The sequence below is a fragment of the Lytechinus pictus genome, chromosome 4 (genome assembly GCF_037042905.1).
Source record: "Lytechinus pictus isolate F3 Inbred chromosome 4, Lp3.0, whole genome shotgun sequence".
Classification (NCBI taxonomy): Eukaryota; Metazoa; Echinodermata; class Echinoidea; order Temnopleuroida; family Toxopneustidae; genus Lytechinus; species Lytechinus pictus.
The window spans coordinates 23,254,079-23,271,058 of record NC_087248.1 but is presented as its reverse complement, the minus strand read 5'-3'; the positions used below and the strand labels follow the sequence as shown (position 1 = coordinate 23,271,058).

At 33.4% G+C, this 16,980-nt stretch overlaps 1 protein-coding gene across 1 annotated transcript; it reads right to left on the bottom strand.

Moving 5' to 3' along the window:
- Nucleotides 1-718: 718 nt before the first annotated feature.
- Nucleotides 719-15,333, bottom strand: LOC135153898 (uncharacterized). The gene is made up of 5 exons (XM_064098673.1): nucleotides 15,262-15,333; nucleotides 9,962-10,031; nucleotides 8,130-8,406; nucleotides 6,971-7,234; nucleotides 719-6,279 (listed from the first exon to the last, which is right to left on the bottom strand). The coding sequence occupies exons 1-5, from the start codon at nucleotides 15,331-15,333 to the stop codon at nucleotides 5,757-5,759; spliced, it is 1,206 nt and encodes a 401-aa protein (XP_063954743.1). The 3' UTR covers nucleotides 719-5,756.
- Nucleotides 15,334-16,980: the final 1,647 nt, after the last annotated feature.

Below are 16,980 nucleotides of genomic sequence, written 5' to 3'. Positions count from 1 at the left end.
GAAGATGTAGTAGTGACATTTTGGCATGATAGGAATATAACATACATTAGATTTCTTTTCTCTTTTGTACAGTCCACACACTTGAATATATAACGTTTTGCACGTAATAGAATCCTCAAGGCATTTGTTTAAATCATGAAAGTATTCTTTTCTTCATAGCAACTGAACATACACTGGTGTGTCCTAAAAAGTATCTTTGAAGTAGCTGCATCACTTTGGCAAAGTAAAAATAATATTGGTGTGAGGCATATAAAAATTACAAGGTAGAAGATGTGGTCGTGACATTTTGGCATGATAGGAATATAACATACTTTAGATTTCTTTTCTCTTTTGTACAGTCCACACACTTGAATATATAACGTTTTGCACGTAATAAAATCCTCAAGGCATTTGTTTAAATCATGAAAGTATTCTTTTCTTCATAGCAACTGAACATACACTGGTGTGTCCTAAAAAGTATCTTTGAAGTAGCTGCATCACTTTGGCAAAGTAAAAATAATATTGGTGTGAGGCATATAAAAATTACAAGGTAGAAGATGTGGTAGTGACATTTTGGCATGATAGGAATATAACATACATTAGATTTCTTTTCTCTTTTGTACAGTCCACACACTTGAATATATAACGTTTTGCACGTAATAAAATCCTCAAGGCATTTGTTTAAATAATGAAAGTATTCTTTTCTTCATAGCAACTGAACATACACTGGTGTGTCCTAAAAAGTATCTTTGAAGTAGTTTCATCACTTTGGCAAAGTAAAAACAATAATATTGGTATGAGGCATATAAAAATTACAAGTTAGAAGATGCGGTAGTGACATTATGGCATGATAGGAATATAACATACATTAGATTTCTTTTCTCTTTTGTACAGTCCACACACTTGAATATATAACGTTTTGCACGTAATAAAATCCTCAAGGCATTTGTTTAAATCATGAAAGTATTCTTTTCTTCATAGCAACTGAACACACACTGGTGTGTCCTAAAAAGTATCTTTGAAGTAGTTGCATCACTTTGGCAAAGTAAAAATAATAATATTGGTGTGAGGCATATAAAAATTACAAGGTAGAAGATGTGGTAGTGACATTTTGGCATGTTAGGCATATAACATACATTAGATTTCTTTTCTCTTTTGTACAGTCCACACACTTGAATATATAACGTTTTGCACGTAATAAAATCCTCAAGGCATTTGTTTAAATCATGAAAGTATTCTTTTCTTCATAGCAACTGAACATACACTGGTGTGTCCTAAAAAGTATCTTTGAAGTAGCTGCATCACTTTGGCAAAGTAAAAATAATATTGGTGTGAGGCATATAAAAATTACAAGGTAGAAGATGTGGTCGTGACATTTTGGCATGAAAGGAATATAACATACTTTAGATTTCTTTTCTCTTTTGTACAGTCCACACACTTGAATATATAACGTTTTGCACGTAATAAAATCCTCAAGGCATTTGTTTAAATCATGAAAGTATTCTTTTCTTCATAGCAACTGAACATACACTGGTGTGTCCTAAAAAGTATCTTTGAAGTAGCTGCATCACTTTGGCAAAGTAAAAATAATATTGGTGTGAGGCATATAAAAATTACAAGGTAGAAGATGTGGTAGTGACATTTTGGCATGATAGGAATATAACATACATTAGATTTCTTTTCTCTTTTGTACAGTCCACACACTTGAATATATAACGTTTTGCACGTAATAAAATCCTCAAGGCATTTGTTTAAATCATGAAAGTATTCTTTTCTTCATAGCAACTGAACATACACTGGTGTGTCCTATAAAGTATCTTTGAAGTAGCTGCATCACTTTGGCAAAGTAAAAATAATATTGGTGTGAGGCATATAAAAATTACAAGGTAGAAGATGTGGTAGTGACATTTTGGCATGATAGGAATATAACATACTTTAGATTTCTTTTCTCTTTTGTACAGTCCACACACTTGAATATATAACGTTTTGCACGTAATAAAATCCTCAAGGCATTTGTTTAAATCATGAAAGTATTCTTTTCTTCATAGCAACTGAACACACACTGGTGTGTCCTAAAAAGTATCTTTGAAGTAGTTGCATCACTTTGGCAAAGTAAAAAATAATAATATTGGTGTGAGGCATATAAAAATTACAAGGTAGAAGATGTGGTAGTGACATTTTGGCATGATAGGCATATAACATACATTAGATTTCTTTTCTCTTTTGTACAGTCCACACACTTGAATATATAACGTTTTGCACGTAATAAAATCCTCAAGGCATTTGTTTAAATCATGAAAGTATTCTTTTCTTCATAGCAACTGAACATACACTGGTGTGTCCTAAAAAGTATCTTTGAAGTAGTTGCATCACTTTGGCAAAGTAAAAATAATAATATTGGTGTGAGGCATATAAAAATTACAAGGTAGAAGATGTGGTAGTGACATTTTGGCATGATAGGCATATAACATACATTAGATTTCTTTTCTCTTTTGTACAGTCCACACACTTGAATATATAACGTTTTGCACGTAATAAAATCCTCAAGGCATTTGTTTAAATCATGAAAGTATTCTTTTCTTCATAGCAACTGAACATACACTGGTGTGTCCTAAAAAGTATCTTTGAAGTAGTTGCATCACTTTGGCAAAGTAAAAATAATAATATTGGTGTGAGGCATATAAAAATTACAAGGTAGAAGATGCGGTAGTGACATTTTGGCATGATAGGCATATAACATACATTAGATTTCTTTTCTCTTTTGTACAGTCCACACACTTGAATATATAACGTTTTGCACGTAATAAAATCCTCAAGGCATTTGTTTAAATCATGAAAGTATTCTTTTCTTCATAGCAACTGAACATACACTGGTGTGTCCTAAAAAGTATCTTTGAAGTAGTTGCATCACTTTGGCAAAGTAAAAATAATAATATTGGTGTGAGGCATATAATAAATCCAAGGTTGAAGATGTGGTAGTGACAATAATATCCTCAAGACATGTATTTCAATCAAGACATGTATTTCAATCAAGACATGTATTTCAATCAAGAAAGTATTCTTTTCTCCATGGAAACTAAACATACACTGGTGTGCCCTAAAATTCTTTGAGGTAGTTGCATCACTTTGGGAAAATAATTTTTTCTATACAGTGAACAGGTGTCGCTAAGGCGAGCACATAATAGGCCCACCTGTAACATGGAATATGGAGTTATTGGTCAAGTAATAAAAGTGGAATGGGGCGACTTTGACCTTCTGACCTCAAAATCAATAGAATTGCTGAGAACTATGCCAGTATCATACATACCAAGTTATATGAGCCTAGGTTAAGTTAAACTGAAGTTATCACGTTTACAAGGACTGCAGAAGGGTAGGGTGAAAATATGTCACTGTGACCTTCACCTCAAAATCAATAGGCTTCCTTGGATCCAAGCTAGTATCATACACACTAAATTATATGATTAAGCTTAAGTTAAACTGAAGTTATCGCGTTTACAAGGATTCAGAATGGTAAGGTGCAAATATGTCACTGACCTTAACTTTTGACCTAAAAAATCCTTGAAATTTGTAACTATTTGGATTTTAGATGGTATTAGGAGACTTTTGCATATTTTTGGCGCATTTTAGGTGATTTTCAATCCAACTTGGACACTGATAGCTCGAAAACGAGAACATGGACCCCATATTTCAATATCTTAAGGACATTCCAGTTGTCTGTGCGCATTACGATCTGCGAATATTTTACATTTTGCGCACTGACGTCACAATGGATGAACAAGTAATTAGCTGTGGGTATGTGCTGATTTTTCTCATCATCTGTACTCTAACTGCAGATCCAATGCGTTATTTTATAAAGTTAACAAAAATGATATTATTTCATGGACCATTTAAAAAAATATCTCTACAATTTCAAAATAATTTACTCTGCAGTGCTGCCAAATATCACAAACATGATGAGTTTGAATAAATGGTAGAGTGGTTTTTAGTTTTTTCTTCACATAGACACAAACACATTTGGTGTTTAAAAAGCACATTTGCTCTAATAAAACTGCCGATAGTTAGAAAACTAGCACATGAACCATTATTTTTTAATTTGTGTGCATCTTATGTATACCTTCTTTACAACTGCAAATTTTGTTGAAAATGACATGGATTTTGAATAAAGTGCAACATTTATTGTACTTTTGTAGTTTGTTTATGAAATTTCACATTTTTGAGAATTTTTTTTTTTTAAATCTCTTGCCATTTCTAAGAACTGACAGCGTGTTAGACTTGAAAATGCAATCAAATAGCACAATAAATAGATTCTCCATTCAACGGTACACTTATTAACTCTCTAGCAAAATTTGATGGCTTTTTTATGTATTTTGACTGAGCAATAGAGGTTTAAACTCATTGTAGTGATCTTGCGAGGTCTAAAAATGCCAAATTCTTGTGCATGCGCAACTCTTAACATCAATTTGGGTGAACTTTGAAGCTCTATAGCAAAAAATAAAGCACATGCACATGTTAATTTTTACATATTTCAAATATTCGGGTTCTAAAGTATCTATGTTCAAAGTTTGTTGAAAATGATATGGATTTCACTTTAACTGTGGAACGTCCTTAATGTCTTCAGAATATATTCATCTACAAATATGGAGAGGATGAGGAAAATGACATGGATTTTGAATGTTTGGAAACAAAACTACGAAACTATTCGCATTTCAGACCTTGGTACGTTGTCCGCGCATTTTAGGCGATAAGCCAACCTGCAACACTTTGGACACTGATAATTAAAAAACGGGCACATGGATCCCACATTTCTAATAGCGTAATGTCTTCAGAATATTCGTCTACAAACGAGAGCATGATGAAAATTACATGGATTTTTAACGTTTGGGAGCAAAATAAGGAACCATTTGCATTTTAGAGGGTATTAAGAGACCTTTGCATGTTTTCGGTGCAGTTTAGGCAATTTCAAGCAAACTTGCAACACTTTGGACACTTGATAGTTTAAAAATTAACACATGGACCCCATATTTGGAATATTTTAACGAATTCAGAATATATTCTACAAATCTGGAGTATGATGAAAATGACATGTATTTTGAAAAAAGTGCAGCTTACAAAATCCTTTTTATGTTTGACTGGATTCCTGTCTTTGAAGATTTGTTGTTTCACAGTTTATGCACCATTCTTACCGAATGAGGGCACTGCTGACTCCAAAAAGAGATAGTTTTACCCATTAAAAGACTCCCTTTCTTTGGTATACACTTTGTTATATATCTTGAAAATTTGATAAAGTTTGATGCAGTATCAACTGAGTAAAGATGATTTAAACTCATTTGGTGAATTTGTGAGTTCTAAGAGAGGCATGATTCTCTTGATTGCGCAAGATTGCATATCATTCAAATACGGCTAATATGACGACCCATAAAACAAAATTAAGCAGATGAACCTATATCATTTTTTGCATTTTCATAATGCATAGATACAAAAGTAACAGTGCAAAAATAGGCGAAAATTACATGGACTTCATTTAAAAGTTAAACTAAAGTTGTCATGTTTACAAGGACTTCAGAAGGGAACAATTAAAATGTGTCAGAATGACCTTGAACTTTGACTGCTTGACCTCAAAAACAATAAGCTTCCTGGGATCCATGCTAATATCATACACAAAAAATTATATGAGCCTAGGTTAAGTCAACCTAAAGTTAACAGACGGATGGATGAACGGACGGACGCATACGTCTTGTCTCGGACAAGCGTATAAAAATATAGAACATAATATATATTTAAAGGGCATCCATTATTTTGGAATGTTCAGAGAAAATAACTTGCATATCTTGATCAAAATCCTCCTGGCTGAAATACAACCTGCTCAGACTCAGAGTGTCTGAGCAGGTTGTAGCCGCCGGTCTCCTTCCAAGTCCATCGGTGGAGTTGAAGTCCACCCTCAGGACTTGGTTGGGGAGGATGGCATCACTGGCAGTCCAGAAAATAAAAAAATCCCTGAACTGATCTGGACGCAGTGATGCCATCCATGTCTTGAGGAAAATTACCACCCTTTCCTCCATTACTCTGCATGCTTCATCCTCCGAAAAAACCGGGAGGATGACATCTTCCACCTTGGTGGCGTCCGGTAATGCCTGTTGAAAAAGACGCACGATGTGCTGTTCTCCCACTCCATTCCATAAGTTGTTATATGACGTAAGGCCTTGTCCGATCTGGAGTACTGCATGAAAAGGCCGGTAAATTGTGACGGCGCTTGCCAACGTCGTTAGTATGTCCCTGGCATTCAGGTTGGTGACCCTTTGCCTAGAAGAGAAAAAAGAACAATCAGATAAATAAATTGAAATTGATGAAGAAATGACATAAGAAGCATTTTTTGTGATATATGAATAAATGTCATATAAAGTAAGCATAAGTTTTCAATAAAAATTCCTTCACTCTTTGTAGAACATTGGTGAATCTCATGTAGGTCTCAGAGGGAAAAAAATAATCAAAATCAAACAACAAATAAATAAGTATTTTTTGTGAGTTTTGAAAATATATTAATAAATTAGCACATTAAATGAGTTTCAAAATTCTGTGTTGAAATTTTGTATCACCACCTAGAGGTATCATATAAAGCAAACAAAATTGAAATTGATACACATATGAAGAAAAAACCTTTTTTGAGATTTATTAATAAATTTTGTATAAATTAGCATTAATAATTTTCTAGACAAAATTTCTAACTTTTGTGTGGAAGTTTGGTGAACCTCATGAAGCTCTACCAGATTGAAGAAAAAAAATCAAAATCAGTCAACAAATAAAGAGTCATTTTTATGTTATTTATGAATAAATTTCGCATAAATTAGCATAAATAATTTGAAACTCCAAATTAAAAAATTCTGTGTAGAATTTAGGTGAACCTCATGAAGCTCTACCAGATGCAAGAAAAAATCAAAATCTGTCAAAAAATAAAGAATTTTAAATGAATTTAAAAGACTATAATAATAATTACCTGCAGTCAAATCTTGTGAGGACACCCAAGCATCTCAGCTGGTCATCCTCAGAACCCCTGCCATGGAGAAGAGCCTGAAGAATGTGACACTCCCTTTCATTCAGCATGCCAAGGAAGGATGACAGCACAAGATCTTCAGATACTGCCGCTGTCAAGGATGCAGTTAGAGTGGCCTTATTAATGGCTATAGGCCAGTAACCACAGAGGACGAATGCATGCGCAATTATGCGCCCTAGTGTGCGATACAGATCTGTAGCATGCAGCCTGAAAATAAAGATGAGAAACTACTATCAGATTTGAAGCAGAATAAATCTCAAGGCCATGGATGCTGGGAATCCTGTTAAACAGAAGGACAATTCCAAGCAAAAGTGGACATTTTCTAAAAATTTATATTGGCTCTATTTCAAATCTGGATCAAATTTTTTAAACAAAACTCAAATGGAATTTCATAAATACAAAAGGGGAACATTATTAGCCACATTTTTTTCTCACGCATCTCCATATAGGATTATCCAAACCATACAAGAAATTCTCTACATGGGACTACATATATTGTTTTTTACTTTATTTCTATTTTACAGAAAAATATTGCTTGTTTTGTGAAATTTTCTTCGGGATAATCTGAAGGTTATCATTTTGCATCATATCAAAAAAAAATTTAATACAATAAAAGTTCATTTTACTGCCCACAAGTGGATATTTCTGATGTCACTCCGTAACCAGGCATGGGTTTACGTTTTAAGTCATAACTAGATTTTAATTTGTCATGCGGACGAATTAGGTGGTCTGTCCTTATTCTCGCCATCATGATCACTATTACCATGTTCTAAGACGAACATTTGCCATACGCTCGATCGTGACCATTTCAGTACATATACACTAGTATTAACTCTACTCTAGATTGCAACACACTCTACGCCATTTAGTCATACAGGGAACATCTCCACACCCCCTCATACATAAATGCAATACTGTCAAGGAACAATAACCTAATAATTGAGTGTAGCTGGTAACACCAATAAAAAGATTTTGAGGGAGCCTTTGGTATCGTAAGAATGTTATGGGTAAATGAAGAGATTAAACTAGGATAACTATTCTTCATGTTACCCCAAATTGTATAATTATCCTTGAAATCTGTGATAGCATTGTTTCATTTTACCTATGATCGTTGTTGGGCACTTTTTCAAGATGTCCAGTCATATATTTTTCAGCGAAAGCTGAAAAGAACAACTGGAACATCTCTTTGGTAACCCCGTCAAGATCCACAGCAATTTCGTCTTTAAGCTCCACCGTAAGACGATGGTGCTCCAGCTCCAGGTTTGACCTGTATGCATCTAAAACCGTCGCTATAATGTCTTGACGACTAACGACGATTTTTCGATTTGCACACAGGTACAAAAAGGCCTGTGCTCGCCTTCTCTCAAGCTCTGTCATGTCTGTTATATGAAAATACAATGTACATGTAAAAGATTATTCTAAGGACTTTTGGAGGGATTTTGTTTAATAAACAAATGTGTTGAGTTTTTCTTGAAACCAACATAAATATGTTGAGTTTTTCTTGAAACCAACATCTCTGATAAAGTGTATCAAACAGTATATTCAGAGTGGTCATATTTTAAACTCATTATTTGGGCAATTTACATGTTACAGGTATAAAAGGATAAGTCTACCCCAACAAAAAGTCGATTTGGATAAGAAGAGAAAGTCCAAGTAGAACACTTTAAAATTCATCAAAATCGGTAGTTAAATAGCAATAACCTTTTTAAGTTTTGCAGTTATTTCTCACAGAATAGTTATGTGCACAACTCAGTCGCATGCACATGAGACTCCATGATGTCCCTCACACTCTATTTCTTCATTTTTTTATCGATTACATAAATATTTCAATTTTTACAGATTTGACAAGAATGACCATCTTTACTGAACCATACAATGGTAAATCCACATGCAGAGGGAGAAAATTATTACTTTTCACATTTATATAACGAAATACAAAAGAAATAGTGAGAGTGATGTCAAATCATAAATGCTTTAAAATGTAAAAATCTTATTTGCACTTCAAATTTATTATTTCAAATAAAATTTGATGGTTCAAAAAATCACTTGATGCATATGCACAATGGGAAGGATATTAATTGTTGGGTTTCTGACGATTGCATGTAGTTAAGGAGAGAGTTATATTGTATCATGGTTTACAACACTTTTTAAAATCACTGGAAAGAGCTCAAAATTTTGAACTAACATTTAATCCTTTTTTCTAAACAAATACTACAAATTTCAATCTGAGATCAAGTTATTTAATTAAGTTAAATACATGCTTTTAAAAGATACAAAAAAGGAATATTAAAGGGGAATCCAACCCAAACAAAAACTTATTTTATAAGGAAAAGAAAAATCAGACAAGATGATAGTTGAAAGTTTGAACAATATTGGACAAACAAGAAAGTTATGAATTTTTAAAAGTTGCAAATATTGGTAATCACTACACCTATGGAGACTTCAAATTGGCCGCATATGGGATATCTTAGTGATGTAAGGCAAGGACTACTCTTCCATGTCCTCCAATACATATTATGGCTAAAATGTCATTTTTCCAAAAAGTTTTATTTCAAATTATATTTTTCTTTCATGAGGACATAAAACAATATACTACCTTGGTTATATTTAGATTATTGCCCCAGGGGAATGGGTATTTAGGAGAAAACCACAAATCCCTGATAATAAAGTACATGGCCTATGGGAAAGTTGTCCTTGCCCCATGTCATAATTTACTTACCCAGTTGCCAATTTGATATCTACATAGTATTAGTGATCTTAATTTTAAAGCAACTATAACTCTCTTATTGCTTGTTCGATTTATTTCAAACTTTCACCATTCTGTTTAATTTATTTTTCTCCTTCCCAACACAACATTTTATGGCCAAGGCTGGATTCCCCTTTAAAGGTTTTGAAATAAATTTCGGTTTATGTCAGTTTGTAAAAACTACATACCCAGAAGTTTTGCCTCTTCTCTGACAACAGGCTCTTCATCATTGAACTGGTCATCAGAAGAGACCTCATCCTGTACAGAAGAAGCAAATATGATGTTCTTTGTGAAGTACAAACATGGTCTACATCAAATATGGTATATTCTAGCATAAACCTATTACTTTGAAACTAAGAACTATCAACTTACAAAATACATAGTAAGAAAATGTATTTGCCAGCGTTACATCGTATAGCTGGCAAATGTTGTTTATACGGCAATCAGTGGTGAACACTAATTGTTATCCGGCATGCGTGACGGAATTATTCAATTCCGTTGCGTCGAAGGTGTTTCATTTGAATATGAAAAGAGGGGATGCGAGATAAGGGTGTGGTGTTGTAGGGGAAGTCATTCTAGCTTTCCAAGGACCGCACACTAGCACATTTTTTAAAGAGTCTCCAGCTACATTACGTCTATCTTCGAACATGGATCTGGCAAAAATTTCTGAGCTTATTGATTTAAAATTGAGCCAGTCGCAAAATAAATTGCTAACAGACTTGGACGGTTTTATATCTAACAGGTTGAGCAATTTTCACCAGTCTATAAATGAAAAGAGCTAATTTTTTGGTACAAGAACATGGATAGATTTAATGGCATACCCATTTCACAAATGATGTCGTGTAATTTCAATATGTTTACTGATGCTTCAGGTACAGGTTATGGAGCGTTCATTTGTGAGGATTTAAACCTGGAAGTGGTTGGCTCTTGGAGAGAGTTTGAATCAAAATACAGTTCTTCATGGAGAGAGATGGAAGCTCTAAATAGAGCTCTGAAATCACTTGGACCATACCGCATAATATTCGTTGTTATACTGATAATAGAAATGTCACAAGTATTGTGAAAAAAGGCAGTAAAAACAGACAATTGCAGGAGATTGCGATTGATATTCACCAGAGATGCGAGTTTTACCATTTAGGTATAGACGTAGTATGGATTCCAAGAGAACGGAATAAGAATGCAGATAGTCTTAGTAGAATATCAGACAGTGATGATTGGTGTATTAGTTCAACATTTTTTTATATTTTAGATCGAAAATGGGGGCCACACACATTCGACAGGTTTGCTTGTGACTATAACACAAAGTGTGAAAAATTTAATTCAAGATGGGGTTGTCCAACATCAAAAGAGGTCGATGCATTTTAAGCAGACGTGGAGTAATGATGTTAATTGGTGGGTACCCCCACCTCGATTGGCAGCGAGAGTTATCGATAAAGCGATAGAGGAGAAGGCCGCAGGCACTCTAATCATGCTGCAGTGGAAATCTGCTCCTTATTGGCCAAAAATTTCACAAGGAGAGAAATTTAAGCTGTTTGTCAGGGAGCGAAGAATGGTTATACATAAATGCTTTCTTATTGGCTTGATACTTAACAGGAAGTTTCTTTTTCATATAGGAAAGCTCTTTGACCTATCATAAAAAGTGTCATATCACTCCTATCAACTTGGTGCAAACGAGGGTAGTGCTACACGTTTTAGACTGTATGTTTTTTGACAGTATTGTGTAGCACCCCTTTGGGTTACTACATAATCTTTTCAGTTTATGTATGATTTCTTATATTTCGAACATATATTTTGTTAGCTCTGATATAAATTCTCATATAACTTCATCATGTATTATTTCTATGTTTCATTTCTTAAGAATATAAAATATATATTCTTCATTCAAACTTATATCACATTCACATACCTTCAGTGCATGTGTTACAAATCATAGGGCTTGCTGCCTGCAGACCCTATGATAACACTCGTTTGTCTTTATATTAATCTGTCTTAGCTAAACAATGGATGCTCAGATTACTTCAAGTTTAATGGGCATTTGTGCTCTAGACTCTACACACCTTCTTTGTCTGAAGAAGAATTTCCCTCCAAATTTTGTTTTGCACTCACCCCTATAGTGGACTGAACTAGTCCATTATTTGCATAGGTTAGATTCAGATTTTAATATTATATGTTTATTTTATAAATTTTGACATATAATGAGATGTCTTATTTTTTAAGTATTATGTTTTATATTGTATTGTTGCATTTACAAATACATAAGTATTTGTGGAGTTTAGTCAAGTAGAAATGACCATGGATCAACTCCTGGACTATTACATAATATCAAATACCCCCACAAGTTACAATATTGGAAGAGTCCGCTTTCTACTTCCAAGGGCGATGTTCCTGTCTCATCACATTTTGCTTTTAGAGATGGAAACAGAACAGACCTCCAAGAATTACCTCTCATAATTCTTGTATTTTTAATTCCTGCTTTACAGATTTCCATTGACATGAATTGGCTCATAAGCCATCTCTCCATCTCATTGAGACCCTTATATATATCATTTCGTTTTGTTTAGTTTACTATATAGTTATTACTATATTTCATTATGGTTAGTTTATTTAATTAGGAACAAAGTCATTATTCTAGTTGATATGAAGTTTACAACTCCATTTATATGGAGCTCTTGATAACGGTATTAATCAATATGTGACAAGCCGTCTCATATATATATATATATTGTATATAATGTAAATATGTTTTATTAATAATAAAAGAATAATTATCTTTTCCTTTAATCAAGTTAGTAAAGAAACTTTATTTGAATGTATTTTAATGTAGTTATTAAGTAAGTAACATATTAACTGTTGAATGCTTGTGACTGTGTGTATGATGTAATATGATTGTGTATGCATGTGCTAAGGTTTAACTATTTTTTAGTAGTTTATCGATATAATATTAAGTTCAACACCTAGTAGACCGACAGGTACGGAATAAATACTGATATAGATATACATTCCCTCTATATCAATTGTATTTAATATATAATATAAAGTCTTCCACTGCATGTTAACTATTTTTAGTAGTTTATCGATATAATATTAAGTTCAACACCTAGTACACCGACAGGTAGGGAATAAATACTGATATAGATATACATTCCCTCTATATCAATTGTATTTAATATATAATTTAAAGTCTTTGGTAACCCCGTCAAGATCCACAGCAATTTCGTCTTTAAGCTCCACCGTAAGACGATGGTGCTCCAGCTCCAGGTTTGACCTGTATGCATCTAAAACCGTCGCTATAATGTCTTGACGACTAACAACGATTTTTCGATTTGCCCGATTCAATCAAATTACTGGACAATATACTCAAATAAAACATGCAATTTTCATCTTCGAAGGTCTTCTAAGACGAACATTTGCCATACGCTCGATCGTGACCATTTCAGTACATATACACTAGTATTAACTCTACTCTAGATTGCAACACACTCTACGCCATTTAGTCATACAGGGAACATCTCCACACCCCCTCATACATAAATGCAATACTGTCAAGGAACAATAACCGAATAATTGAGTGTAAAGCTGGTAACACCAATAAAAAGATTTTGAGGGAGCCTTTGGTATCGTAAGTATTATTCAACATTTAAGAGATGGGAAACATTTATTACCACAGAGGGTGGCAGAGCGATCCCGGCTGAGCCTATTCATATAGCTTAATACCTGACGAGTTTGATCGACGGAGGAAAATCTCCAAGTGTCATTCAAGGTGCATTTTATGCCATTAAATGGTTTCATGATTTGAGAGGTTATCAAGACCCTACAGCTAATAATTTTGTAATAAATATTGTTGAAGCAGCTAAGAGGGAAAACGTTAAGAAAGTGTCAAAAGAGGACATTTTGTCGAATGAGCAGATTATTAATCTTTGCGACAAACATTCTGATACTCATTTTCTTGTTCTTCGTGATTATTCTTTGCTTCAGTGGATTTTTTAGATTCGATTAGGCCAGATCTTTAAAATGCAGTGATATCACTTTTTATGATGATCATTTGTCCGTACACATTTCAAAGAGTAAGACAGATCAGTACAGAAAAGGAGATGATGTAGTTATTTGTAAAGGGAAAACAAATGCTTGTCCTATTAGCATTGTTAAGAGGTATATGGAGTTTGCAGGGATAGATCCGAAATCAGATCAATTTTTATTTAAACCCGCATATGCAAATAAGGGAAGAAAGTTTCTGATACACAAGAATAAGAAAATGAGCTATACGAGAACACGTGAAACAGTTGTTGCTCGTCTCAAGGAGGTAAGCGGTGATTTAAACATTGGTCTCCATTCTTTGAGGGCAAGTGGCGCCACGGCAGCTGCCAGGGCAAAAGTAAATGACAGAGTATGGAGCTCTTGATAACGGTATTAATCAATATGTGACAAGTCGTCTCATATATATATATATATATTGTATATAATGTAAATATGTTTTATTAATAATAAAAGAATAATTATCTTTTCCTTTAATCAAGTTAGTAAAGAAACTTTATTTGAATGTATTTTAATGTAGTTATTAAGTAAGTAACATATTAACTGTTGAATGCTTGTGACTGTGTGTATGATGTAATATGATTGTGTATGCATGTGCTAAGAGTGCATATTTCCTTCAAGTTTGATTCTGATTTGTTACAAGTCAGCAAAATCACAATGATGTAAATAAGATCGAGAAGATAGAGATTGGTTTTTATATTTTTGATTTTCTATTTTATCTCGGATTGAGGTTTAGTCAAATCTTTTCCCCTTCTTTGTATTATCCTATAGTAGCTCGGCAGGCTATATCCCAAAATAGTGTATATTTTGTTATTTTGTCAGAGTGACATCTGGGTGTGATGTTTGCTATGGGTGATATTATGTAGTAAACGATGTTAGGATGAACCTTTAACTCCTTTCAGATTAGAATACACAGAGTGTACAGAGTGACAGAGTCCGATATGAACAAGGAGCATAATCCTGTTCGAAATACAGGGCGATGTCATTTCAAAAACTTAACCTTCGGTTAAGATTTGGTGTTGACGGCACCGGAAAAGTGGCACCTATAGTCTCACTCTGCTATGCAGGTGAGACAAAAATGAGTTTACGATTGTACACACACTATTATAATTATCCATGCTCGATTGAACCTTCGAGTCTTTTGGAATAAAATGTGAACAAATGAACAACCCTTGAGTATAGATGGTAAGATCTAATCTGCAGATCAAACTCCTACATAAAAAAACAAAGGATCTACTTTCAACTCAATTATAGATTTGAAAAGTATAAAAATATTTTGCTCAGTGCCATAATACAGAAACTAACTTATTATTATTCCACTGCGAAGGTTAAGTTGAACATTTTTTGATTGATAATGTACTTAGGATAACAGAATTATTATATAACCATACTCAACTACTTCCATTATACCTTGTTTTATGAATTCAAAAGAACATCCAAGTTATTCTTTCCTCACCTCTTCAACTGTAACAACAGAATTGTCGAAGAGCTCATCTTTGATTGGTGAATCATCTTCCACCAAGACCATTCTGTTGGGACCAAACAACTTGGATACCCGAATGCCATATTTCCCATTAACGAATAAGAAAAGAACCTATTATAAACAAGAAAAAGAGAAAGATTTATTACTTCAAAACTAATTTGAAATAAGTATATGGATAACAGAATCTATACATTAAAGGTCAAGTCCAGCAAAGGGAAATGCTGACTTGAATAAATAGAAAAAAATAACTAGCATAGTGCTGAAAATTTCAAATTTTTCAAATAAGAATTTTGTGACATTTTAAAGTTTTGCTTATTTTTAACAATACAGTGATATGAACAACTAAGCGAGTCAGTCGATGATGTCCACCACTCACTACTTCTTTTGTTTGTTATTGTTTGAATTATACATTATTTCATTTCTTATAGATTTGGCAATAAGGACAAACTTGACTGAACCATATAGTATCAAACAACACTAATTCCACATGTTCAGGGAGGAATTAATCATTATATCACTTGACAATGAGAAAATTAGAATATTTCATATAAAGAAATACAAAATAATGAATGGACGACGTCATAGTCTCCTCATTTGCATAACAGCCAGGATGTACAAATAACTGTTTTGTGAAATTAAGCAAAACTTTAAAATGTCATAACTTTCTTATTTCATATCCGATTTTGATGAAATTTTCAGTGTTACGCTTGTTGGATTTTTCTCTTTTTAATTCAAATCAACTTTTTGTTGGGATGGACTTGTCCTTTAAAGGAGAATTAAGTTTTTGCATTTTTACAATAATCTCTGAATAGAGAACACCATTACCTCCAATTTGATGTATTGGGCAGGTCTGTAGGCACCCAAATAAAATTATTAACTTTTCAACTTATTCAATTTTTAAAATGCCATCATCGTCTGCTACGAGACCATATATCAATATACCATCATGAAGGTATTCAATCTAATCAAAGCCATTTAACACTATTTTTCAGGTCACTAAAGCCTCTGAAATGTCCAATATGCAACAGACAAATTCTTGGACATACCCTTTAGTCAAGTCAAAAGGTAGAAATGTCAGCTGTAAGAAGCCCTTAAAATGTGCGTTAACATTTACTCTCCTTTAAAAGCAATGAACTAAACCTTCTCATCTTAATACAGAGTTAATCAAAGAAACATAACATTTTAAAATTATAATATTGGTTTTACCCCAATTATCAATTAACCCATTGGGCTTTTTTTAATCACTCAATTCTCGAAAGCCCCCCCCCCCCCCCCCCCCGCCATGGGATTTGGGTTAACACCACATGATGGTAGAGATATTGATATCAATCCAACATCAAAATCTAACACCACAAATGTGCAAATAACAGATTGGTGCTAGCTTTAAACAACATTGATTTTGCAATGCATGTGATCTGCCATCCAAAAACCAACGGTGTCGCCGGAAATACATTTTTAAATTTTGATTGAGCTTGGAAGAGCACATTCTAAGATTAAAATTATACATAAGCATGTCAAAAAAACGCTTGCATCTAGTTTTTTATTAACCAATAATAATATCAAATTTTGACAGTATGATTGAAGAAGATTAATTGCTCTTTCATATAAGCAAATTTTCTAATATTTCATCCATTGAAGATAAAAGAGAGAGAGAGAATTACGAAATATTCTGCAGTATATAAAAGATATTTG

Coding starts and splice junctions, on each gene's coding strand:
- LOC135153898 (XM_064098673.1), bottom strand. CDS start 15,333: ATGGTCTTGGTGGAAGATGATTCACCAATCAAAGATGAGCTCTTCGAC. Junction 8,407..9,961: donor AGAAGAGGCAAAACTTCTGG/GTATGTAGTTTT, acceptor TTCATATAACAG/ACATGACAGAGCTTGAGAGA. Junction 6,280..6,970: donor CTCACAAGATTTGACTGCAG/GTAATTATTATT, acceptor TTTCTCTTCTAG/GCAAAGGGTCACCAACCTGA.